This window comes from Asterias rubens, chromosome 20 (genome assembly GCF_902459465.1).
Source record: "Asterias rubens chromosome 20, eAstRub1.3, whole genome shotgun sequence".
Classification (NCBI taxonomy): domain Eukaryota; kingdom Metazoa; phylum Echinodermata; class Asteroidea; order Forcipulatida; family Asteriidae; genus Asterias; species Asterias rubens.
In genome coordinates this window covers 5,669,355-5,696,784 of record NC_047081.1, presented here as the reverse complement: position 1 = coordinate 5,696,784, position 27,430 = coordinate 5,669,355, and the positions used below count along the sequence as shown (strand labels likewise).

General features: G+C 37.0%; 1 protein-coding gene across 1 annotated transcript; it reads right to left on the bottom strand.

Annotated features, from left to right (window-relative positions):
* Positions 1–6,663: 6,663 nt before the first annotated feature.
* On the bottom strand, positions 6,664–27,316 carry LOC117304128 (ras association domain-containing protein 2-like). Its single transcript, XM_033788630.1, has 9 exons — positions 27,107–27,316; positions 18,743–18,862; positions 17,492–17,573; positions 15,619–16,128; positions 14,955–15,108; positions 14,318–14,436; positions 12,329–12,426; positions 9,679–9,735; positions 6,664–7,889 (listed from the first exon to the last, which is right to left on the bottom strand). Exons 2-9 carry the CDS (start codon positions 18,799–18,801, stop codon positions 7,802–7,804), a joined length of 1,167 nt encoding a protein of 388 aa, XP_033644521.1. The 5' UTR covers positions 18,802–18,862; positions 27,107–27,316; the 3' UTR covers positions 6,664–7,801.
* Between the last annotated feature and the right edge of the window lie 114 nt (positions 27,317–27,430).

Here is a 27,430-nt window from a genome sequence, read left to right as displayed (position 1 = left end):
CCTTATAAGCCTCCTGTATCGGATTGTTTAACTTTTGATAATTATATATACCGATTATTCTATATAGTAAATCATTGCATTGGGTACATAGCTGATGCATTTTAATTTCACTCTATAATCAAAACTGTATGACGTATCAGTCTTGAAGATAAAACTAGTTAAAGTGTAATGTTATACGATTATTTTCAACTTATAGTAACTCCAATACTTATTCTTAATGGTTCGTAAGAATACAAGCATCCGAGTTTAGTGTTACTATTTTCTGATCTGAGGTACACAAGCTTGCTGTTTTGCACGATGAGGGAGTGCCGTAGACACAAATACATCTTCTCCCATTTGTATTGCATTTGAAAGGTATAACTTTGGGATGAAAACCGGGGAGTAATATTATCAGCAAGTCAGAAATGACTGTTATTGAACCATCTCTGAAGATGTCCGTTTTTGATATGAGAATAAAGAATGGATAGCCCATTTCTTTTTGGCAATTCAGAAATGTGGGTTGTGTCATCTCATGTCTAAAAAGTTATGACAATTCCAATGAAACAAACACGCTATTCTAAGATCCAAAAGGCTAATCGGACCCCAAATTTGTCAACTACTTTGTTTATACTGGTGTCAAGAGAAATTGGTTCTTTTTGCATTGGGAGATTGTGGAGTTAACTAGTGTTGTGTATAATACTTTGTACCGATGGTGAATACAGAATTATGTACCTATTTTATGGCAGAGGCTGAGAGAGTAGTTTGGCAATGTTTTTCTTGTGAACAAGGTAAGTTGCGACGATTTAGCTTTAAATTGAAAGTTTTATATCAATTTTTAATTCTTTCAAATACTTGAAAACGATTTCTACGGTTATACAAGTGCTATTTAATGTGCCAGTGGTCTTGGCCAATACAGCTTGGTTAAAAATTTGTTTCTTCACTTTAGTAAGACATTTTGGGAAGTTTGACCAAAAGGGTTGAGAGTAACTTATCTTGGTTATGTGACAAGTTTGCTTCTGAAAATGGTTATGTTTCATTGGTTATGTGACAAGTTTGCTTACAGAAAATGGTAACGTTTAATTGGTTATGTGACAAGTTTGCTTACTGAAAATGGTAACGTTTAATAGGTTATGTGACAAGTTTGCTTACTGAAAATGGTAACGTTTAATAGGTTATGTGACAAGTTTGCTAACTAAAAATGGTAACGTTTAATTGGTTATGTGAAAAGTTTGCTTATGCTAACGTTTAATTGGAGAACAAACCTCTTACCTATAAGTATTCACTTAACACTTGATTGATTCAAAATAATTACCTTTATTTATCAAGTTGATTGTAATATACATTTGTATAACTCAATGTGGCCCATAATTGGTGTAGTAAAGTGACCTTACAGTTACATGTTGTAACTAAAACACCTTCAAATCAAACGTGGAATATAAAACTTTGATTCACACTTGCGATGAGGTTCTATCAATTATAATTAGTTGTGAAAGTGAACCACAAATAATGAAAAAGTCACGTGTGAATAAATTAAATTCCATGTTCTTATTGATAACAGTGCATAGCAATACAGTTATCACTTGTAAAAACAAAGACATTGACAAGCATTTTCCAGTAAAAAAATTATTGTTGACTCAAAATGTCAAACCACAATATTTCATTCTCAATTCAAAATAAATGTTGGGAAAATTTATGTGTATGAGGAATTAAACAAAAATACAAAATGCTATTATTTCTAAACATGAGCACCTTTATCTATGGTTGTGATAGGTACTTTTTAAAATGTACTGAAGTACCAAACTTTGACTGTTTTGCCAAAAACATATTTAATTTTTGTTTCTGTGTATGTTGATTAAGTTTTAAACACAACTTATTACCCTTTAGAAGCAGTAGTTGAAGCTCATTCGCATTGAGCTATAGACACTGATCAACTGGTCTGAAATACCTTCATGACATGGACAAAGTCAGCTTCATTACAAAACACAAACTAAACTTATACTGGAGTAAACAAACAATATATGTTTAAATAATTAAAAAACTATAATCTGCCTTGTAATGTAAATTTGTTTTGATTAACAAAAACCAACACGTATGCACACAACTTGATGATGTCTTTTACAAAACCACATCTTGTACATTTTTTATATAATTATTTTAAAAATATTTAAAATATCATCTGTTATTGCTTTTTAATAACTTGCTCATCTGGGTGGTAGTTCTTTATACAACATATTTCTTACACAATTGACAAACATTTAACATTCTTTTCTCATATAATGACAGTTTTAGAGAGAATGGAGAGCGATACCTACTCTGCTGGTAAGACTGCTTGACAGTCTCATTAATCATGTACACATGTTAGGATGTTACACTCTATAAATGTAATAGTTAAGCTGGTCCAGCTACAAAGCTAGTGTAATGTCACACAAAAAACATTTTTGTATTTATTCATTCAATACAATTTCTTCAATTTCATACATACCTCAAGACATTTTCTTTTCCGGTCTGGCAAGTGTGATTGTGTCAGTGAAATAGTCACACATAGGAACAGGATAACAATATAGATTGGAGAACATCTGTATTGCATGTGTGAGGTAGGGTCTGCCAGGATGTGGTCTTACCACTATATTATACTAACGAGATATGGAATGCATGAAAGGAATTTAGTTATCCCTAATCTATTAATATATATGTTTACACTGATAAAAAGATACAAAATATCATGTAGTGTAATTCCATAGTCTTTACAATTGCTTGCATATGTTACAACATTACAATTTCATAAATTTACTCTTAAAAATATAAAACAATCTAACCTTAAAACTTTATATATTTATTGAAAATATATGTTTTAAATATTTTCTAGTTTATCAAAAGTATTCAGATATTATATCTAGTCATGTATAAAGTATTCAGATATTATATCTAGTCATGTATACATGTACAGTATGTACATCTACGAGTGTGCAACTTTCATTCCAAAAAACTAGAAGACTATTGGTTATTCCATCGCAACAAGGTGTCAGTGTCATGTTCCAAGACTTTAGATACAATGTACAAGAATTCATAACAGACATTTGATGTCATTAGGTGGTGCGGTTACCTCTATATGGTGTCCTTAAAGGCAGTGAACACTATTGGTAATTACTCAAAATAATTATTAGCACAAAACCTTACTTGGTAACGAGTAATGGGGAGAGGTTGATAGTATTCAAATATTGACTGCTCTGAGTGCTATTGTTAAAACTACGACACCCGAGGTGTTCCCCGGAGCGTTCTATTTTCCCGAGGTGCAGCCAAGGGAAAATGGAACGGTCCCAGGATCACCGAAATAGAGTTGTACTTGTAATTTTAACCATAGCACAAGTTAAAGCAGTCAATATTTTTTTATAAAACCCCAACAGACTATTTATCATCTTCGTACACGTAACTTTCGTACTCGCGTTTCAGATACATACATGCACAACTGATTGGGTTCAAGGTGGGTAAAAAGACGTCTGGGTACTGCACGCTGTGTGATAGTCGTCGGACTATCACACGGCAAACGACGCACTATCACACAGCTGCCGTTTAGTAAAACTAAGACATATCATGTGACGCACTCTAAACCAATGAAAAGGCAGAATAATTTTAAGGGGTGTTGTAATATAAAACATTGTGAGAAACGGCTCCCTCTGAAGGGATGTAGTTTTCAAGAAAGAAGTAATTTCTATCAAATTTGATTTTGAGACCTCAGATTTAGAATTTGAGGTCTTGAAATCAAGCATCTGAAAGCACACAACTTTGTGTGACAAGGGTGTTTTTTCTTTTCCTATTATCTCCCAACTTTGATGACCAATTGAGCTGAAATGTTCACAGGTTTGTTGTGTAGGGATCCCAAGTGCCCCTTTACTTATTAGCCTGTGTGTGCTGACCTTTTTGTAAACGTTGTGCACTGTGTAATGTAGGTTACATGTAGTGTATGTGTACTGTAGTGTTGTAACTTTTTGTATGTTTGCTATGGGTTGGAAGTATTAAAACCTGTACAGAAGAGATTTTCATACAAACGTAATTGGCTTACGGCATTTATTATTATTGATGGTATTTTGGCAAATGTTCGTCCTTTTTTAAGTAAAGGACCGGCTCTCTCCTTCCCGTCTCTCTCTCTTATTTCATGCATATATGTTAAGATACAGCAAGTGAGAAGACTGCTCTTTGACAATTACCAATAGTGTCCAGTGTCTTTTAATAATATTGTAATGAATTGAATGCTGAATGCTGTGTCCCATCACCTGGAGCTGTTCATTTTCAGATATTCGTTACTTATATTATCTATTCATAAATACCCAAGACAGTTTCGCTATTCCTATTGGTGGAGAGCGCGTCACGTGGGGGTGTATAAAAGTATGATAATGACCAGCAGGAGCTATATTTATAACCGGTTGTTTTCGGATACTGCGCACTAGTCTTGGTGCAAGACGTTTCTATTGGCGATGCGGGCGCTGTCGGTGAGTTGGCCACGCTGTGTGTGACTATCGTTTCGGTCATAACAATGCAACATATGGACGAACAGTAAAGAGCTCAAGCACGTCGGAAACAGATAAGTTTTACAGAGTTTCCTACTCGATTACACCTTTTAACCAAAAATGCATTTATGAATGGGAACAAAAGAGTAGTGAATCGTCCCTAAACAGCCATTTAAAACCTTGCAGGGTCAGCGCCATGCAATGGGCCTCGCCTTTGGCTCGGGCCTTTATCACACAGCAACGACCCTGCCGGTTTTAAATGGCCTTTTAAGAACTCGTCGCTACCCTTTTATTGCCTTATTCATAAATACCCCAGACAGTTTCTCTACTCCTATTGGTGGAGAGCGCGTCACGTGGGTGTGCATAAACCTTTTGTTAATGACCAGTAAAAAGTGTTAATTCATAAGCATGACACCCACGCGACCTTGCACCTGTTCTTATAAGACAGTTTCTTCATTCCTATTGGTCGAGAGCAACGGCGGAAACAGTTGTGCCACATCACGCGATACGCGCGACGCCCACAGCATTCCCTTATAAGGAGTTGTTTACGGGAGGGAAGAGGAGGGCTCTACCATTTCATAGCTGGAGGGGTGTTGTGTTTAAAGAAATCATTTTTAATAACAATTATAATTTTTGCATTTATTTTACTTTTTGACCAAAAAGTGATGATGTTTTTGACCGAAAAGGTATTTTGAATGGGAATCAAAGTGTGTTAAATCGGTTTTCAACTAGTGGTTTAAACCCGCCGAGGCCTGGTTCTTTATAATTTACCGCGACTTCGTTTCGGTAAATTATCAAGAACCAGGCCTCGTTGGGATTAAACCACTAGTTGAAAACCTCTTCACCACACATTGATTCCCTTATTATAACACACCACTTGCCTGTTCTGTACTCTGGTTGGCTGACACATGGTCACTTAGGGTGAACTTAGATAATCTAGTGATTGCCCGCACGTGTTTTGGGGGAATAGTGTTCGCCGGGCACAAGTCTTTTAAAATAGAGCCTGGTTACAGCGCCCTCTCTTGACTTGAACCCTGAACTTTCTTTTCTTATTTCACATTTAAGACCGAGGTGTGTTATAAAACATATATTGACTTCGGCCACCTGAAATAAGTCCCTCTTCTGGAGTGAGAATAGACGACATTATAACACACCTCTTTCTTGTTCTGTATTCTGGTTGTCCGAAACACGGTCACGTGGGATGAACTAATATAGTCTAGTGATCGCGCGCGTGTGTTTTGCGGGAACTAGTACCTGAGCGGCACTAGTCTTTGAAAATAGTGCCCGGTTACAGTGCCCTCTCTTGACCGTGAACTGTAACTGCAAAACTTCCTTTCTTTTCCAGATTTCTGTTCTTATTTGACATTTAAGACCGAGCTGTGTTATAGAACACATATTGACTGGCATAATTCAGTATCGGCCGAGGGAAATAGGCCCCTCTTCTGGTCACTCACAGGCCCGTGGGGGAATAGACGTACACTAGTTACCTCATTGCCAGTCAATATGTGTATACTAGTGCATGTAATTTGGTGCAGTTTGGTGGATAATTTGCATTTAAAAACAATTTAATAACTTGTTGCAAAAGGGCACTTTAAATAGTTTCACATTTACTGATTATCTCATTACTGATTATCTCATTAATAAAGTGTAATAATAATGCAATCTTATAACATGCCGAAATCTACCTAAAAAGGCTTTCAAGGCCCAATTGTGGAGATGCACTAGTAAAATAAGGGAATCAATGTGTGGTGAAGAGGTTTTCAACTAGTGGTTTAAACCCAACGAGACGAAGTCGAGGTAAATTATCAAGAACCAGGCCTTGGCGGGTTTAAACCACTAGTTGAAAACCTCTTCACCACACATTGATTCCCTTATTTTACTATGTGCATCAACACCTTTTGGTCAAAAAGTAAAATAAATGCAAAAATTATAATTGTTCAATCTTTCTTTCAACCCAACACCCCTCCAGCTATGAAATGGTAAGGCCCTCGGGTAAAAAACTCCTTATAAGGGAATGCTGTGCGTGTCGCGCATATCACGTGATGTGGAACAACTGTCCTGGCAGCTGCTCTCTACCAGTAGGAATTAAGAAACTGTCTTATAAGCACAGGTGCAAGCTCGTGTGTCACGCCCACGACACTTTTTACTGGTCATAAACAAAGGTTTATACACACCCACGTAACGCGCTCTCCACCAATAGGAATAGCGAAACTGTCTAAGGTATTTATGAATGGTTATTTCATACACATTTACTATGCTCAAACTCCCATCCATTTTGGCTACAGAGTTAAAAATAGGTTTTTTATTCAATTAAACTTCCAGTCTAGACCAGACGTTAAGGTAAGACTTGGGTCTGTTTGATTTTATTAAGTTTTCAAAGACCTTTCCAAAGATGTATAGATTGTCAAAATCCCTTGTGTGGTTTAGGAGTCGGGGTTTTCAAATATAAAACGTAGAATTTCAAATATTACTTTGACACTGATGACGTCACTGTTGAGGTGGCGTGTTGTCCGTTTGATGAGTTTCAAACAATGCAGTGTGAATATGCGGACAGCTTGACAAGAGACTACAAGGCTCATTAGGCTATGTAAACCGCTATCAACATGTACATGTACAATCTTGAAATGAACCATGGCTTGACATGTACCAAATGTAGGGTGTAGCAAATAGAAATGACACCAGCTTGTTTATATTTTGTAATCATTTTTGTTTTACAAATAAAGGATGCATTTGAGTGCAGCGTGACAAACCATAATCACCAGGTGAATTCTAAACTATTCCATTTCCAATCAATTTCATTGATTATATTCTGCGTCACAATGGACAAATAAAATGCATTCAATTTGTATTTTATATAACTCACACATAGATGCTTGTCTTTTGAAACTTGTTCATAGTAAACAATAAATATATTTTTAAAATGCCATTCTTTAAAAAACTTCCAAACAACTATGTACAGTGTAAATGACGGCATTGCATGGAGAGGGATCAATATACATGCTGTAGATAAAGACATGGTGTTACCGCAAACCCAATATATATCAACATAGATGACTCGATGTACCAACCTTTTCTGCCTTTTCAGAATCTTGACTCATTTGGAGCAGGAAATGTTTACTTTGTCACTGCAAAGTGTCCTTTAATTATCAGTATTGGACCTGTATGGAATGTCACAGCAGTAAAGTACATGGCAGACTAATGGATGGTACATGTTATACAAATCAATTGACAAGGATCTTTGTGTGTGGTACACAAAAGGATACTACCTCACAATGTAAATTAATTAATCATTATATGTTTAAGATTAAGTATTTGTCTCACTTCTTCTTCTTATCTTTGCCTTTGTCTTTGCCTTTCTTCTTGATTTTTCCCTTGTGTTTGGTTTGAGACTTTGATTCTTTAACCCTGCAGGAGAATATCAAAACATAGGGAAAAAAATTAACAAATTAAAAAGAGAAATAGGTAATAGGTGTTGGTACTATACGTTTTAAGCAACTAATTAAGGGTTTTATTTTTTAACTCAAAATTTCATTCAAATACCAGTGCTCCTCAAGTTTGTGTGTTCTCCTACATGTAAGTTCTTTTTTTCATTTCATTCTATTAACTACAGAATCAGTGATAAGGCATGTTTCATCAACAAATCTGCTGATCACATGTCACGGACTGGTTTGATTTCTATGTACATGTAAGACAAATCTTCCTACATAATTCAGCACTGAATGCGTCAAAAAACAAGAAATTGTGTTTGACTACCTTAAAGCCAAGACTGATATTGAATCTATTTGTATGGCAGTAGAGCTGAAATGGTGAATAAATGAAAATAACTTGGCACTTCTGTTGCAAGCAATTCGATATGGAAAATCAATACTATGAGAAACTTTTTGCTAAGGTCACTTAAGCCCTTTTCCCACTGCCAAAATGTAGCCAGGGTCCCTTGCAAATTTACAAGCGTGGATTGTTTATTTGTTATCACCATGTGTGACTGATTTTGTGAGCTTTCCCACTGCAAAGTTAAAAAAAAATAACAACCCTTGTGCGACATGAGAGTGATATGAAGAATTGGTAATCCTGATCAACTTGATTGGACAAGATACTGTAGCACCAACGATAGCAAGCACTGTATCCATGGGCAACAATAGCACGCGCTGTATGGGCATTTTCACCTAGAACGTCGTTCAATAAACAAGGTTTCCTTTCACACGATGATGTAGCCCACGTCCTTGGTCAAAACTTCCGCTAGTGTAAGATTTTGTCGTAGATCCGACCTCCGACAAAATGTAGCAATGTTGGACAAGATTTGACAAGGGACCCTGGACACTCCAAAAATTATTGTCCTTTCACACGAGGTGCATTTTGTAAAATCTTACAACCATGCCACAATTAAGCAAGGGAACCTTGCTAAATTGCTGTCGTGTGAAAGGGGCTATAGACACTCAACGTATTTTGTCCATAGCTTAAATCATTTAATGTTCGCAACAACATTTTATTTTATGTTTACCAAAGTGTTTAATACCTCATCTATTATGACCTTCTGCATCAATGTCTTGTGGTAGTCTTAAAACCATTCCAGTCATCGAGTGGAACAGGTCATCAAAATGGCTTGCAAAACGATTGGCATGATGTTAAATATTTACATTGCACGTTTGAATCTGCCATTATCTCTACAGCCTCGCGTCATTATGCAAAATCCTACCCATTCACTTTACTCTTCTCCCCCCCATGAATCCACACTAATCGCTACAGAATGTCATTCCTGCCTATTACTTGCCACATAGTCAACTCCAAATATAAAAGATAATCCCCTGCTTTTTGTCCCTGTATTCTTTTTCTTTGTTTGCTTCCTATTTTTGTAGACCTCCTTTTGTAGTTTAAATTGCTCCTTTACTTTCGGAGGTTTCAGTTTGTTGGGTGACACCCTTGTATTTTAGATGGTTGTAAAATACTCTTGTCACAGTGTAATTTGTCACTGTGTAATTTTTCTTTTTAATCTCTTTCATCCTTTATTGCAACAAGTATTCAAATATAGAGCATTGGCCAATGACATCATGTATGCATTAGGCAGAATGGATTCAGGATAGAGTAGTTGGTGTGTGTGGCCAAACCCAATCAAAGTATGTACATGTACACCACATGGCTCACATTGAGTGGTTGCATGTACATTAAGGATTCAGGAGGGATATTGAATGATACCTACACTTCTACTGGCAGGAGTGAGATCTTCTTCTGCAGATTAGCTTTATACTGAGAGTATCTGAAAAGGAAATAATATCAAATAAAAGTCACATTTGTTAATGATCATACAGTATGTGTGTAACTAATAATGACACTGTATGCATGATGGTCGATGCATAGGTTGTAGATTAAAGAATTCACTCTGTGGCAGTGAAGTCCACTCAAGCCACTAAGCAAAAGTAGTAGTCCCGGCAGATTTCTTAATTTAGGACAGTTCTTTTCAGAACTACAAAATGTCCCGAAGTTTTTTGAAACTTTACATGCCAAAACATTTAAATGCTTGTTCCAAGATAGGTTTTTGTCAACTGATGTATTCCTAGGATATTGGTATGCTTTACTTGGTCAAGATAGTCATGACATGGTGTTGCCGCAAACCTTTCCATATCGTATTTCCACCATGCCAAGTTTCAGATCCTACTTAACTTACACATGGTGTTACCACAAACTGTATACATCGATACCTCACCATGCAATGCCTCAAAAGTCCCCAAAACATGTGTCATGCAGCAATGTCAGCTGCAACATGTCAATACATGTCAATCACTATACAATGTACTCAATTATATCCTTGATCATAATTGGTAAGGCTGCATTTTATATTTCTATGTAATCCTTTTAAAGATTGATGTACAGTGTATTGCCTATAACATGTAGCTGTTAATTCAATATTGTCAACATTCATGTATTTTACAAAGTACATACGTATACGTACAAGTAAAGTGCTCCAGTACTATGTTCAGAGAATTTCATACAAAATTGCTTTTTATGACACTGACAGAGTCGAACAAAGTCAGAGCTGTATCTTAATTCATGAGCTCAAAGTTGCTGGACCTTCGCTGCATATTGGAGCAAGAAGAACTACAAACAGAGTTGGCTGCAATTAATGACACTTTCTCCTTAAAGAACTTGTAAAGGGTTTTTGTTTATTTCGTTTCAAGTTATTGTCTCTTGTAAAGCCACAAGTTCTAGCCCTCGGGTCGGACTTATTTTCAAATTTGTAAATAACACGGAAACTAATTTTTTTAAACCTTAGTTAATTGTTTATTCATACTCCACTCATCAAAACACATATTTTAGTGACAAGCTTCATTTTGACAAAATACCACTTCCAGGTGACTTTAAGTTTTAAAACTAAATTTAAATAAAAAACAGTACACATAAAGACAATTTACCGCTATCTTTGTGATTTGAGGCTCATGATTTTGTGATCCACAACGTGATCCATATCGACAACGCATTGCATACGGCGCTTGTGTGTACAAAAAGCGCATTCTACAAAATGTGCACAATCCGCAGATTGCACGCAATTATTCCAAATCATCAGCTACATGTACAATGTACTATACAAACAGAGTGTGAATGCAGTTTGCGCACGCTTTTCGGCACAATGCTGCAGAGCGCAAAATGTAGATTGCCCACAAGGTTGTCCCTATTCGTTTTATAAAATGCGCTCCTCGAGCATAGACTCGACAGGCAGATGTCATGATTGGGAGGATTTTGGACATCATTTTAGCCGGAGAGGGGGGAATATATCTTGCTGGTCTCTGACCTTGGCATATCTGCAAGTGGCAACTCCCCTAATTATGAGCTCGCATATTACGAATTACGGTTAATGCAAAGTTTTCTGCTGGTCCCGAACTGCCCCGTGCGTGTTTCAATAAATTAAAATATGGATTATAAGAGCACTGTAGTAGCGAGAACACGTTTACAAAGAGATAATTTCGTCGGCCCTTAAGAGCAAATAGTTGCTTTCAACCCTTTTGTAACGAAAACAATAAACAAAAAAATATTTAAAATTTACCCTCCAACAACAAAAATGTTATTATTTATGGCTGGTAAGACTATCAATAGAGGTGCTGACTGGATGTTAAAGCTAGCAATACTCATCAGAAACTGGAGTAACGAGTCAGTGAGCAGGGTTGTTCTATCAATACTCTGCACAATGGTGGGATTAGGAGGCATTCCTACCTCAAACAACGGTTTCAAACAACAAGCAGATTCCATATGAGTCAGTATTTATTAATTCATGTGGAATCTTCAGAGAAAAAAAATATTATCCATTGAGTTTTAAAAGTGCACTTTCACCGAAAATGAAAAGCTAAATTATTTGCGCAATTAATACTTAATGCATCAGCAAGATTTCCCTGATAGCCCGCGTTAGCAATGAACCATCAACATGTAGCATTACACTGGTGGTTACTGATGAAAACAAGATATTTGTTAACTGCAGCTAGCTGCAACCAAAGTTTTTCACCGTAACTTGGCTACTAAACAAGAATAGCAAGTTAAAATCTCAAACATTTTTGTTCAATGATGTAAATTTTATGAATCTTTATGTTTAACTTTCAAACTAAACGAACTTAGTTAAAACAGTTTTATTAGTCTGATTTTGGCAGTACATTCACCCTATGCTCATAATGTAGTTATCCATTGCAGCAGCCTTATCTATGTGTTCATGTGCGGCTATTTTGTCATGCACTTTGTGCATAGTGCATTGAAATTAGCTTGATCGGAAATATTTTGAGCTGCTGGAAACGGACCTCGTATTAACGAGAGTCGACTGTTTACTGATGATCCACACACTTTAATCACTATAAAGAGCAAGAATTTACCGTTGTTTAATCTTCAAAACTTCCTTCTCCTCCTCCTCTTGGAATTTCCTCAGAATGGCTTGCAACTCAGAGAACTGAAGATTGACATACTGTGCTACCTGTAAATAGACGTAGATATAAATTATACATCTATGTAACAACAATTAAAATCTACCTTACTGGAACAATGGAATCATTGTTTTTTATAATTTCAGACCCAAATAAGTGCATGTATTTTTTTGCATTTTTTGTAGAAGGTAGACTACTACTTTCAGTTCTTACTGAGCACTGTACTTCACACAGTTTGAGTTTAATAATAATAACTAGACAGCGAAGCTGCCACGGCAAGCTGTCAAACGCCAGATTGAACCAATGACTGACAGAAAAACCAATTATTTGATCAACTGATGGTCAAAAGGATGGAGACATTGACAAGTATGAAGTAATGACCATTTAAGATTTTCATTGCTTAAGCTCATTCAACTGGAACCAGTGATAAACTCTTTGAGTTTCATCTTTTTATATTATTATTATTATTCTAACTATTATTATTATTATTATTATTATTATTATTATTAAAGCTCATTCAACTGGAACCAGTGATAAACTCTTTAAATTTAAATTTTACGTATGAAGCTACATGCAAGAAGTTATATTTGATTTAAGTTCAAGTCAATATACATCATTGCAATAAGGAGTTATGACCATTTAGGGCTTCATTGTTTCAGCACATTCAACTGGAACCAGTGATGCACTCTTTGAGTTTTTTTTTTCATATGCATCTACATGTAAGAAGCAATATTTGATTTAAGTTTCAATTCAATACATCATTGCAATAAGGAGTTAAGACCATAAGTTTTTCATTGTTTCAGCTCATTCAACTGGATCCAGTGATGCACTCTTTGAGTTTTAGGTGGTATGTGAGTTGAGTTGTGCCTTGATTCTCTGCTGTGCCACAAGGGTTTTCCAGACCATCCGGTTTTCCTCCCTCGGGAAAAAAATCAAACACTTTCGATCTTTGGCTGTGCTCCGCGGTCATAATGGATTGATGTGGCTGGCAGCCAAAGGCGCCCTTGCATGCCAGCTTCTCGACACGTTGTAGCCGCGTCCTTCGCAATCCAGCTCTTAGCTGTGAGTAAGGATGATTAGCCCCCCGAATTATTATAATTAATATAAAATTTATCTTTTCATATGTATCTGTATGTAAAAAGCAATATTTGTTTTAAGTGTCCGGTCAGAACATCATTGCAATAAGGATTTACATGTATGACCATTTAAGGTCTTCATTGTTTCATCTCATTCAACTGAAACTAGTGACAGAGAAATTGATTTTTGTTTGAATAAATTATTACAAAACTTTAAGGTTTAACTTTGAGTTTGGTTCTTTAAAATCCAGATGTCAATGTTTGAGCCTGAAAATAAAACTTGCAAAAAATATTTATTCCAAAAACTTTAACATTTGTTTATTCCCAAAACTTCAACAATATTGGAAGACATATCTGAAAATTACTGACAAGTATATATAACAATCTCACTTGGGTTTGTACATGTACATACCAAAAATAAATCAACTCAAAGTCTGAAACTTAAACCAAAAACGCGGACGGCCAAACGGACAGACGCCGATCAGAAATTGGTATAACATAGGCTTGCAATGCTCTACAGCTTGCCAATAATAAAAAAGATTCCAAAAACACATCTCTTTTACTTAAAAATAAGTATTTCTACACCAGAACAATGTTTTGAATTTGTACATCTTTGCTATTATTTCGCAGCACACTGTTGGATTTGCATAGCAGTCTGATGCCAGATGACATGTCAATAAGCCAAGTTTCCCCCATACCAAGAGACATGACTTGCGTTGGTGCTGGGTCCAATGATACAAAAAAAAAACGGAACATTTTGATGTTATGTTAAATTTTTGTAACTCAGCCTCAAGCGTATATATGTACATTGTACATGTAATGAGCTAAACAAACATGTGACCCAGAAAAGGAAAAACAACTGTACCTCAGGAGATACTTCACCAGCTTTCTTCTCCTTGATGAATATCTTGGCCACGTTCTCATCAGGTCCAAGCTGTACTCTCTTTAACAATGGAAAGTCATTGGGCTGGAATGCATGGGTTTCTGAAACAAGAAACATGACAACCATTGCAAAACAAAGGTTTGTTCAATAGAATAAGATCTTGCTAAGATTGTACACAAAATAAATACAATGGAGAAATAGCAATATTGGTTGCAACAAAGAGAGAAAGAATGGCTGCTGCAATGCTCTAGCCGGTGATCTGTCAAATACTATACAAGTGCACTACAACATGTACAACCTGAGACACCAACCCTTTTGTTATGTACTATGCTGTAGGACAGTCCACTTATGCCAACCATCTTTGACTAATTTGGGAAAGGTCAGAGCCTATAATATTCATATTTTGAAGTAGAATCAAGAAAAACAAGATAAGGAAAAAATGAACATTGAGCAAGGTTAAGTGCATCTCGATTGTACCTTGCCAAGTATAAATGAATGTATCAAATTAATTTTGATAAAATCTATTATGCGTAACATCCAATGTAGGTTGTCAGTGGGTTTTTTGACCACATTATACCTTGTTCGTGTTGATTAAACTTCAATATCAAATGATACAAACCTCCATGCTGCAAAACCCAGAAAAGACTAAACTCCTCAGGAACATTTTCCACTGCAAACTTTTTCAGTAGCATACTGATGACTTCGGATGTTGTCTGTCTGCTTGAAACCCTGACATTAGAGATTGTTCCATACTTTGGTCTGAATACTGCTGTCTGGAAAGAATTAGGTGTAACTACGCTATTGAGAATAGATTCACAATTTCAATACTAACATCTTAAACAAGAGGGTTAGTTGGATTCAATCTGTTAAATGCACATCAAAAGTTGAATGCATTTAAGTTATAACAGAAGGCTTTAAAGCTTTATTTGTTACAACGTTGTATTATTCAAGATACAAGTATTGTTTTTTTGTAATGAACATAACAACGGCCTCCAGGTTAATATACTGGCACTCTACCAACTGAGCTATCTAGCCCCGTGTTGGCATTCTCCCCCTTTTTTTACCGTATCTTTGTTTGGGTGCCATTCAAAAAAGCCATACCACTATTACTGTCGTTTAGCTAGGGATCACACCCAAGTTTACAATACAATCTAGGAAGCGGCAGCCAGGGATCACCTTCAGGGGATGCAACTTTTATTTCAAATTTATTTTGTATTAAAAGAAAATGAACTACATGGTGCATATGCTAATCATGCACAGTAAAGGTGAAGTTAGTCCCTTACTTTGCTATTGTAGAGATGACCACTAAATGACATAGTTCTTCTCTGTAGGTTACACTTGCGAGGCATTGTTACAGAAAGTCCCATTCTTCCAAAAGATTCGTCCACTGTGTTTTCTTCATCCTCTTCCCCAGTGTCACCTTTCTCACTCCTTTTGTCATCATTTCTTTTCACTGCCTGTTTATTCCAATAATCTAAACCAGCATCTGAGTTACGATCTCTTCGTGCAGTAGTGTCTGAACTATTCTGGGTTCTTTCTTGGTCATCCTGGCTATCATGATCATTGCCATCATTAGCAGAGAACTCAGGCAGACTTTCATGCTGTCTTGTCAGCGAGCGTCTGTTTTTAGCACCACTTCCCATAGCACTCATCAGCTTTTCATCAAGCCCACTGTCATACCCGAGGCGTGTAGTCTTCCTTTTCCAACTCAATTCTTCTTTCTTCAGTCGTATCACCTTCTGAGTTCCCCAGTAAATCTTTAGCATTCCAAACAGAATGTAAACCCCATTCTCCTACAAAGAGCACACATTGCCAGTCAAAATGGATCTCAAATAAAGAATCACAAACAGTCGGTCACCAGCATGTATACCAATCATAAGTACATGTATACATCAAACTCACAAGTTTCTTTCAAAATGAGCATATATGCTAACTCAGGAGCCATCTCAGAAAAACAATTCATAAATACCTCAGACAGTTTCTCTACTCCTATTGGTGGAAAGCGCATCACGTGGGTGTGCATAAACCTTTTGTTAATGTACACTGGAGCTCTGTTTATGCACGCTGAGCTGGCTTCCGCATGTCGGGCGCGCAAGATTATCACGCGTAACGCGCAAATCAAAGCTACCAGCGCGTGATCTAAGCGCGCACGCGTACACACAACCCACGCGCCTCGTACAGATGCTTCACAAAGTTATGGAAAATAATATTTCAAACCTCAAATTTTCAATTGTTAAAGTGTCTATAACTGTATTTGTTTACGCTTTTTTAACAAAAGAACAATTATGAATGGGAATAAAAGAGTCGTGACTCGTTCTTCAATGTCTGTTTAAAACCTTGCAGGGTCGCTGTCGTGCGATAAAGGCCCTTGCCGACGGCCGCCGACCATGCCGGCTTTAAACGTACGTTGAAAAACTCGTCGCCACCCTTTTATTCCCTTATTTAAATGAGTAAATCAATGTGTGGTGATGAGGTTTTCAACAAGTGGTTTAATCCCAACGAGACCTGGTTCTTGATAATTTTACCGAGACGCAGTCGAGGTAAATTATCAAGAACCAGGCCACAGCAGGTTTAAACCACTTGTTGAAAACGATTCAAAACACTTTGATTCCCATTCATAAATACCTTTTTGGTCAAAAAAAAGTCAACACTTTTTGGTCATAAAGTAAAAAAAAGGCAAAAATTATAATTTTTCAATGATATCTTTTAACGCATTACCCCTCCAGCTATGAAATGGCCGGTTAACAACTCCTTATAAGGGAATGCTGTGCCCGTCGCGTGTATTGTGTGATGTGGCACAACTGTTTCAGCCGTTGCAACAGGTGCAAGCTCGTGTGTCACGCCCATGTTTCAACACTTTTTACTGGTCATAAACAAAGGTTAATACGCACCCATGTGACGTGCTCTCCACCAATAGGAATAGCAAAACTGTCCGATGTATTTATCAATAAACAATATGGGCACACATACATGTAGTAGTCTTGTAATAATGTCTGCACTAAAATATGTCTCATGTTTGTAATTGAATGTACCAAAAAGCAATCATCTTCAGGAAAACATTTCAAGTTAAAATCATGTACACATGTGATTTTAATAAAGCACTCACAGAATGCATTTTTAATGGCAGTGGGCATTAAACCTCGTACATGTACATACCTGTACTATTTGAAGCTGTTGATTCAGTTTGCTGTCACTGAAGTATATATTGAACGTTTTCAAATTCAGAGCAAATGATGAACTGTAAAATACAAACAATAAACAAATAAAACAAACAAAACAAGTACAAGGTTGGGACTACTTTGTGTACTTTAGCATCTAGGATCGTAATAAACTGCACTACCGACATAGTAGAATAAGAAAGACAGTTCTCTAAGAACTGGCAAGTATACATACATGTTGTTACCACAAACCAAGTTTCTATTGATACCCCACTATGAATTCCCTCATATCCTATATTCTCGTTAGCATAAACAAAATTAACAATTTGAAAGAAAAAAACAGCTGTCATTATGACGCAAAGGCAGTGGACACTATTGGTAATTACTCAAAATAATTATTAGCATAAAATCTTACTTGGTAACGAGTAATGGGAAGAGGATGATAGTTTAAAACATATTGTGAGAACTGGCTCTCTCTGAAGTGACGTAATTTTCGAGAAAGAAGTAATTCTCCACAAATTTAATTTCGAGACCTCAAGTTTAGAATTTGAGGTCTCGAAATCAAGCACACAAGTTCGTGTGACAAGGGTGTCTTTTTTTGTTGTTAATATCTCGCAACTCCGACGACCAATCAAGCTCAAATGTTCACAAGTTTGTTCCTGCTGGTTTAAGCCAGAGGGTAAATGTTGTACATGTTGTACATTGGGTTTTTTAAAATTCGTTTTTGGAATAACAATAATAATAAGTAGATAAGAAATTCATATCTAAAGAACTACACAAAAATTGTTCATCAACACGTGTAGTATAGTGTCACGCTCCATTTCCCCTTTCAATTAATTAGTCTCTTCTTTAGTCGTCAGTATTTCATAAGTTCATATTTCCTCAACCACACAAGCTATTTGACAATCTTAACATCATATGAAAGAGCTTCACGTACTTCATAAAAATGGATATGTTGGTGACCTTCTCTTGATCTTTTGACTTGTCTAAACGGAAGTGCCTGTAAAATGCTTTGAAGTAAAATGTATATCAAAAACCCAACAACAGAGGGCGCCAAACAAAATAAATACAGGCTCTCAAACACAGGGCCTTTCGTTTTTTGTCAAGTAAACTCAACAATGGTACAGAGACACAACACAGTGCATTGTCGAGAAAACTCGCTTGACAATGGTAAGGAAGTGCTTGCATTGCGTGGTCGAGTAAACTGGACAATGGTATTGAAATGGTGAATGATACACTGGGTAATTACCTTTGTACTATGGTCTTATACATTCTATCTCTATGCTCCTCTACCTCCTGAGAATCCATGCTGTAAAAGTCTCTTATGTGTAAATCAAGAATCAACACATCTCATCCAACTGCCATTCAACTGTACAAAAAAAAAAAGTTGTATAAATGTTTCATTAAACACATACTATCATTAAGATTAGTAGGCAGAGAGCCAAGGTTATTTCATCCTCAGAAACTAAGACTGAATTCCCTTTTATTATTGCCTACGATAAGAAAATTCAAATAATTTGTTTACTTCCAGTTTGGACAGCCATGGGAAGTCAAGGTAAATAATTATGTTAATTTGAGTTCCAAAATGAAAAGCATGGTGGACAGTAGTCATAAGTGACATGGTACAGGTATCCCCATGGGTTGTGTGAATTAAGCTAGGAGCAGTCTAAGCTAAAATGGCCAAACATAGTTTCATGTAAAATGCGAATTGTTGTGTGCTGTTGATTGTCAGATCATGCCTAGGTACATGTGTACAAATCAGCCTTAAATAGCGATTCCATGGACACACAGCAACAAGGATGGATGCATCAAATACTGTGTACTTACATAATGTTTAAAAAATGAGAAATATGAAAGAACTTGTACAGACATGACAGAAAAACTAATAAGTTAGGGCCATGTGAAAACCAAGCTGCACACAATCAACAATGCAGACTGTGTGTGACACATACCAGGGTAGGCCTACATGCAGGGAAGTGTATGAATGGCTGGGCAGGCATAGGGGAAGACACTATGGCACTTTTTGAAATGACTGGATTTTGCTTTGGATTCTGCTCAGGCTAGCTTAGCCCCGCAGTTGTTTTTGCGCATGCGTGTAATTCAGCGCCAAGGGTTTCAGACAAGAGAACAGAGCCTCAAGCTAAATCCAAAGCCGAGGCTTCGAGATGAGAAGGTTTAGCTCTTATTGTGATGTAAGATGTACAATATAGGTCATAGACATGTGTATACAATGTATAATTTATACACTAACAGCATTCTCATGTTGTTACAATGTTTTTCTAAACAATGTGTGCATACTCTGAATGACAAAGGCATGAATATGTACGTACATGTAGGCTTGTGATATTTTCAATGAGGAAGGAAGGTCTAACACACAGGACAATGTGTCGGAGGAAAACGAAGGATGGAAGAGAGTGCCAAATTGCCAAAGAGACAGAAGGTTTCTAGTAGCACTGCAACACACCAAGGCCCAGCAGTCACTGCTCACATATCTTCTACAAAGACCATTCCACCCTCTGCTGACAGTGGACAGGGCAAAAAAAAAAAAAACTCTTCACATTCACAGACCTGTAGCACAGCTAGTGCTGCACCAAGACTGTTAATTGCAAGTTCAAAGACAAGTGTTAGAGGTCAAGTGGCACACAAGGCTGTGAAAACTGCTGCATCTACAGGATCATCAAAGAGCTCTGGAGGAACATTGGCTGTTAAGAAGACTACACCAGGTCTGCTCAGTAGAAAGACGGTCACTTCACTCTCTATGACAGAAGGCACCACTTCAAAGAAGTCACACAAATCATCAGAAACTAAAAATGTTAGTACTTCCAAGTCAGTGCAGAGAAACAGTGGCACAGCAGGCAGTTCAGCAAGTGCATCTTTGAGTAAAGCTGCTGGAATTCATGCCAAACTCAATAACGATTACAATAAGCTGTACTGTATCTTTCTCCTGCAAACAATTCCTCTGTTCAACAAACTGAACTTGGAGCTTCAAGAAGACGCACCTAAAGTACACCTCCTTCATGAGAAGTTGCAAGACTTCCTACGTGACATCTTGCTTCGCTTTGTCAAACCAGCAGTGATTGTTAGTACTTCATCACTCAAGTTATGTGACTACAAGGAGAGATGCAATCAAAAAGCAGATGAAGATATCATTGTTGGGAAGAATGTAAGAGACTTTCTTGCAGCAGCACAGTTCTCATCCAAGGAAAGGGATGAATTCCACACATCTGTGAGAGAGTATTATGTTGCTGTCTGTAACTATGTAATCAGTAAGTTTCCCCTGGATGATGAAGTGCTTCTGCATGCAAGAGTTGCTAATCCAAATAACAGAATGGAAGTTACATATTCATCACTCTCCTTTTTTGTTAAGAGATTCAAGTTCATGGAAGAAGCACTGGATGAACTTGAAGTGGAGTTTGCACAGTTTCAGATTGATAAACTTGAAAATGTGTCTCTAGATAAAAGATCAGATGAAGCATGGGTGGATATCGCTGGTATAAGAGACAAGTCAACTGGCCAGCTCAAGTATGTCCATCTCCCAAAGGTCATGCTGGCAATACTCTCATTGCCCCACAGCAATGCAGATGATGAGAGGATTTTCAGTCTGGTGAGAAAAAATGCCACCGTATTTCGTCCAAGCCTCAGTACTCAGACACTCTCAGACTTCCTTACGTAGAAAATACAAAGTCAGTCCAAAAAGATATTGTGCCACCAGATGCAGTTCCCCGACAATCTCCTTCAAAACTGCAAAAAGGCAGCTGCAGTCTACATGTACAACAGGCAGTTAATCTTGTAGGTTTGAATTGTGAGGCCATTAGCTGTGATTATACGATAAGAATAGCATGCGTAAAGGTAGCTAAAGTACCAAAGGGTAGTCGAGTGGTGTCGCGCAGAAAAATACTTATTTCATTGGCAGAATACTGATCTTTAGGCTTCAGAATACTGATTTTCTCAATGTAAGGTTGGCAGCTCTGTATACCTCATCGGAAAGGTCTTGCAAAGAGCTTTGAACGCTTCACAGACATGACCCCACTGTGACCTTCACAACATGTTCAAAACATAAGTTGAAGATTTAACAAATCTATAGCCGCGCCTGTTGGATGCGCCTACATACAGCACGAATGAAACAGTAATGAGAATGTCGTCTGTTTACGCTGTTGTTTATGATTCCGACCGTGCGTGTTATTACGCTGTACCGATGATCAATGCATATAACAATATGGTGGAACTTACGCAACGGAAACGAATGCCACTGAATTTTATGCGTCAAATTGTTTCCTTTTTGCACTTCTGATGGCTTAATGGTGAAGGTGGTATTGAAGACAAAGCTACGCTGAGATGGCCACCTACTTCAGTGGTTCGTAATACTTCTAATTACGTGAGAAAATACAAGCAGAAAAAGACGCCATTGGTCGTGTTTTGATCAAACACAGAGAAGCAGAGACGTAACATTGATCAACCAGTGCCCAAAAGTAAAGGGTGCTTTGGACCGTTTAATGGCAGTCTACACGGTGATAATGGTAAGCTTTGCGTGAAAATCAATGCTTTCAAAACGAGTGTTATAAAGGCTATCCTTTATTATTAATTGGTGAATGTGGTAATGTTTTTGAACTAGGGAACGTTTGGTATTCATGACCATTGGCTGTCGAACGGTGAGGTAAAACTGTGTGACTTGTAAGAAATAATGGTCAGCCTATGTTAAGTTTTATGTGAGTCATGTTTTATGACAATTAAGCGTGTTTAAAAAAGCCTGCGGTGATGTTTTCCTTTTGTTTCATTTTTAAGTTGTGTGTTTCAAAAACAGTATAATTGCATTTTCCACTAACTTTTCCTTGTGTCAACTCCTAACTTTGATTTTTTTACTAGCCCCCTCAAACAGCTGGTTAACTGATTAATCTATCATAATAAATTTAAAGACTTTATTTTTAACAGTTTCAGCTTAAATTGATTTTCCTCGAGATACTTTGTTTAACTTTCTTGTTATTTTTGCCTCTTCAGCATACAGCAAATTATGAAAAAAATCAGCGGAATGGTTTTTGATCCAGTGACAGATTTCCACTCACTGTGTTGCATTCCTCATTTCCATGATACAACCACAGCCACAGGTAGAAATATTGCTTAACTCATTTTATGTTTTAAAGGGAAGGTACACGTTTGGTCATGACTCAAAACAAATATTACCTTAAAAACTGACTTGGTAACATAGCATTGGAGAGCTGTTGATAGTATAAAACATTGTGGGAAACGACTCCCTCTAAAGTGACGTAGTTTTTGAGAAAGAGGTAATGTCTCACTAGAATAATAAAAGACTTCTTCTAGCTAGAAGTCTCTTATTCCTATCTGAAAGCACACGGGTTTGTCCAACAAGGGTGTTTTTTCTTTCATCATTTTCTCCCAACTTCGATGACCAATTGAGCTCAAATTTTCACAGGTTTGTTATTTTATGCATATGTTGAGATACACCAAGTGAGAACACTGGTCTTTGACAGTTACCAATAGTGTACCTTCCCTTTAAGTCAAAATTGACGAGGGGCTTAGGTTTGCCATTTCCTCGATTTGTCTTCGTTTTACATTTTGATTTAAAACAAGTGCCTCTTTCAATAGTCTAAAGTTAACAATGGCATGGCTTATTTTGCTGTTTAACGAAAGTTTATTGTTTTGAAAAATCCTATAATTTTTCATGAGCAAAAAGATTTTCAGCTTGGCTTTTTCTTGTGAATATTTGTTGTATGTATGTTGTTTATAGATCCCGTTGAATATAGTGGTAGAAATAAAATAATTAAATGTATGAAAGTTATCCGTTTTCATTTTGATTTCTTTGCATTTTTACGAGCTATTAACAATTATTCTTTTCGATTCACTATACATTATATAAAAGGGCTTTACGTACGTAGACTGTTTTCAAGGCGTTTTCAACAAACATTTCCCTTCCGGTTAGTTAGTCTCTTCTCCAGTCGTCATTATGCATAAGGTCCTCAACCACAAAAGCTATTTTGAAAATCTCTACATCATATGAAAGGGCTTAACGTACGTAGTCTGTTTTCAAGGCGTTTTCAAACAAACATTTCCCTTCTGGTTAGTTAGTCTCTTCTTTATGCATAAGTTCCTATGCCCTCAACCACAAATGCTATTTCGACAATCTACATCATATGAAAGGGCTTTAGGTACGTAGTCTGTTTTCAAGGTGTTTAAAAAAAAATCCCTTCCGGTTAGTTAGTCTCTTCTCCAGTCGTCATTATTCATCAGTTCACATTTCCTATACCACAAAAGTAGGCCTGGGCGAATTATTCAAATATCCTGTTAATGGCGAATAGGTTTTCCTATCCGTAACCGCGAAATGCCTTTTTTTTCCGCGGACGACGGGCGACAAACTGATATGAATGTTTTGTCTGAATCCTTATGAAACTTCTATTAAGACAGCATAAAACAGCATAAATTAAGTATTTAACTATGCTCACCTCCTCCGTGAAGAGTTAAAACAATGACATTTCTGACGTATTTTGTTCAAAGATTACGAAAGTTTTCCTTCACGTAGAGTCAATCACGATAAAAAGAAAAAGCAAATCGCCATCTTTAAATTAGATCCGGTTATTTTTATGAATGAACCGAGTGAAACTGTCTAAAACTAATATCAATCCGCCCATACGATCTCATTCACAAACGAACAGCGCCCTCTAGCGGCGAAAAAACTATTTGAATATCCGGTTAATTTCTGATAGTTGGCCAGCGGTATCCGAATATCAAAATTTCACTATTCGCCCAGCACTACACAAAAGCTATTTTGACAATCTAAACGTCAATGAAAGGGCCTCATGTACTTCACACAAAAATGGGTATGTTGGTGACCTTCCCTTGACCTTTTGACCTTTTTAAACTGGAAGTGCCTGTAAAATGCTTTGAAAAGTGATTATTTAAAGGCTTTTAGATTGAAATGTACACTTTTTGATGCATTACCATAAAATTATTACACATCGAGAAAACTGTTTGGCTTTGATTTCTTTGCAATTTGACGAGCTTTTTTGAACGACACTTTTTTTCATAACACTGACCCAACAATAGCCGAACACCTAGTGTTTGTTTCTACAAACACTATATCTAGTTATTGTTTGCTTTCCTGTTTTCCAACATACAGTATTTTTTTTTCCTTTGTTTTTTTCCTTCTTATTTATTATAATAAGCTCGGCCTAACTATAATCTTATTTGCAAATACATAACATAGTACCGGTAATAATACCCCTTGATAAAGACACTGGACACTATTGGTATTCAGGCTAGTCTTCACAGTTGGTGTATCTCAACAATATGCATAAAATAACAAACCTGTGAAAATTTGAGCTCAATCGGTCGTTGAAGTTGCGAGAAGAAAGATAGAACACCCTTGTCACACAAAGTTGTGACCTTTTATGTGTTTTCAGATGCTTGATTTCGAGACCTCAAATTCTAAACTTAAATTGACTTGAGGTCTCGAAATCAAATTTGTGGCAAATTACTTCTTTCTCGAAAACTACATTCCTCTTCTCCTTTTAAGGGAAGGTACACGTTTGGTAATTACTCAAAACAAATATAAACTTAAAAACTGTACCGAGCATTGGAGAGCTGTTGGTAATATAAAACATTGTGGGAAACGACCGATCCCTCTGAAGTACTGTAGTTTTTGAGAAAGAGGTAATTTCTCACTAAAATATTAAAAGAGTTCTAGCTAGACCTCTTTAAAAATAACAACACAAACTTGTCCAACAAGGGTGTTTTTTCTTTCATCATTTTCTCGCAACTTCAAAATTTTCACAGGCTTGTTATTTGATGCTTCTGAATGATGGGATACACCAAGAGAGAACACTGGTCTTTGGCAATTACCAATTCCTGTTTTCAAGGTGTCCCTAAAATGGTGGCAAATCTTTTACCGCTCTGTGCGCGATGTACATGTAAACAGTCCCTAGATACAAAAATTTTTGTTTTTATTTGTCAAGCAAAGAGTCTCGTCCGGATACAGCGATTTCCACTGTTAATCCGAAACTCCTATTACGAAAAAAAATCAACTATTAGACATGTTAGACAGCATGGTTTTATGCACGGTGATTGGCTGATGATGACATCATCGACTGATATGGCAGCATGCTGTTTTTCGTTGGTATGGTACCCCGCCCACCAAGCCTAAGTTAGTCATTAATAAAAGCGCGCCCGTCTATACCATGGGCTGAATGAGGAATCAATCAACTTAAACATTAGCTTGGTGATTCAATTAACACTTTTTATTTTTACGCTTTATTATAAATATTAAGGGGAATTCTTTTGATTAAACAATAATTATTCACACTTTATTTAATTTTGAATTTTGTTTATTCTTTGCAAATTAGGCCTACCATGGTCATTTTTAAAATGTCATAAAAAATATTGTGAAATGAAGACAACTGCTGGCTCCACTGGTTATTTGCACTGGTTATTTGTATTTTAGCCATATTGAAGTCATACACAGAGTGTAAGAGAACACTTGCAGTCCCAATTCAAAGAAAAATGCATAATAATAATACTATAGTATTGTGGCGAAACAGTCGCATGAGGACGCAATTGTTGACCTAGTTCCAGAGTTCTTGCCAGCGGTGTGCCAGAACATGAAAGGTGTGTGCACGACGTGTGATCCCCGCGTGGGGATCACATGGACAGCATGTGCTGACCACAGGCCGTAGCAGTGGGCAATTTAGGCTGCGTTTGTTAGAAGTGATTTTGGCGGGCTGTGAGGAAGGAGCGTTTCCAGTGAACAGGTCAGTAATTGCGAACCCAGGGCTTGATTTAAGATTTGTGTTAATAAAAGGAGAGAATTAAAACGAATCATTAAAAGAAATAGAATCGACCAGAGAGAGAAGGAATCAAAATAAACCATTATCCTTATCATTTATATCAACGAGACATTTGGCTTCATAACAGTTATTTCTTTTATTGTGTCCGTTATTGTTGTTTGTTAAGCTGCAGCGAAGACTTTTGACCGCTCCAGTCGACTTTACAGTATTATTAATACTGTGAAAACTGGTAAGAGGAGGATGCAGTGCCTTTTAAAAGTGCTGCTTCAAAAATTTGAAGATGACCGCATTAATACTTCACTCAGAGGGAGCCGTTTCTCACAAAGTTTGATACTATCAACAAAATAACTATTTTGAGTAATTAGTGGGTGCGTTCGTTTACCTTCCCTTTTTTTTTTCCAGGATGAACGTGAGTAATTATCTGCACACGTTCGTCCTGGAAAACAAAACCGCCACACACCGGGGCTGACCCAGGGAAGCTAAACGAACGCACCCACAATAGTGTCCACTGCCTTTTTAAAGAATAACAGGCAATCCGATCGATGTTCAAATTGAAATTGCATTCCGATAAAAAAATTATTAAAATTATTATTATTATTATTATTATTATTTATTCAGCCAGTGTCAAAAACAAATACATACAATTACAAGTAAAACAAAGGATAATAAGAGTCTAATAATAAGACTTCAATTCAAAAAAGGTAACTACCTCTCCATGCTTAAATCATGGACTCATCATGGAGGAATATGCTTAAATACAGGGTAAAATAAACAATAGATTAAGCAAATCTTAACAATTTAGTTGGAATCCCCCTACTTACCTAAGAATAGGACTAGAAACACTTTCTCTGTTGAAAAGACATGATAGAAATAGAGTATGAGGAGATTCTGGAGCTGTATTTGCAGCTAGCTGAGCTTTGGAGAGAATGGGGGGGGGGAGGAGTAGAACGACTTGTTCTGTATTCTGTTAAGGGGAAGTTATTCTGCTGGTGGTTTGTTAGTTTCACCCGGCCCCCGGCACCAGCCTTATCTCATAACAGGGAGTGTGCTGGGACCGAGCGAATGTTTGTGTGTTTGAGATAGAGGTCGGAACCAGGAAGACCGCGGTGTAGTAGTAGGCCGTGTCCGAAACGACGACTTCGGCT

What these genes read in the sequence shown, in the direction of transcription:
- LOC117304128 (XM_033788630.1), bottom strand. Translation starts at nt 18,801, where the DNA reads ATGGATTCTCAGGAGGTAGAGGAGCATAGAGATAGAATGTATAAGACC. An exon ending in TATAAGACCATAGTACAAAG is followed by an intron (nt 17,574 to 18,742) that starts GTAATTACCCAG and finishes TGTATTTTACAG; the next exon opens with TTCATCATTTGCTCTGAATT. An exon ending in GTCATCTCTACAATAGCAAA is followed by an intron (nt 15,109 to 15,618) that starts GTAAGGGACTAA and finishes AATTCTTTCCAG; the next exon opens with ACAGCAGTATTCAGACCAAA.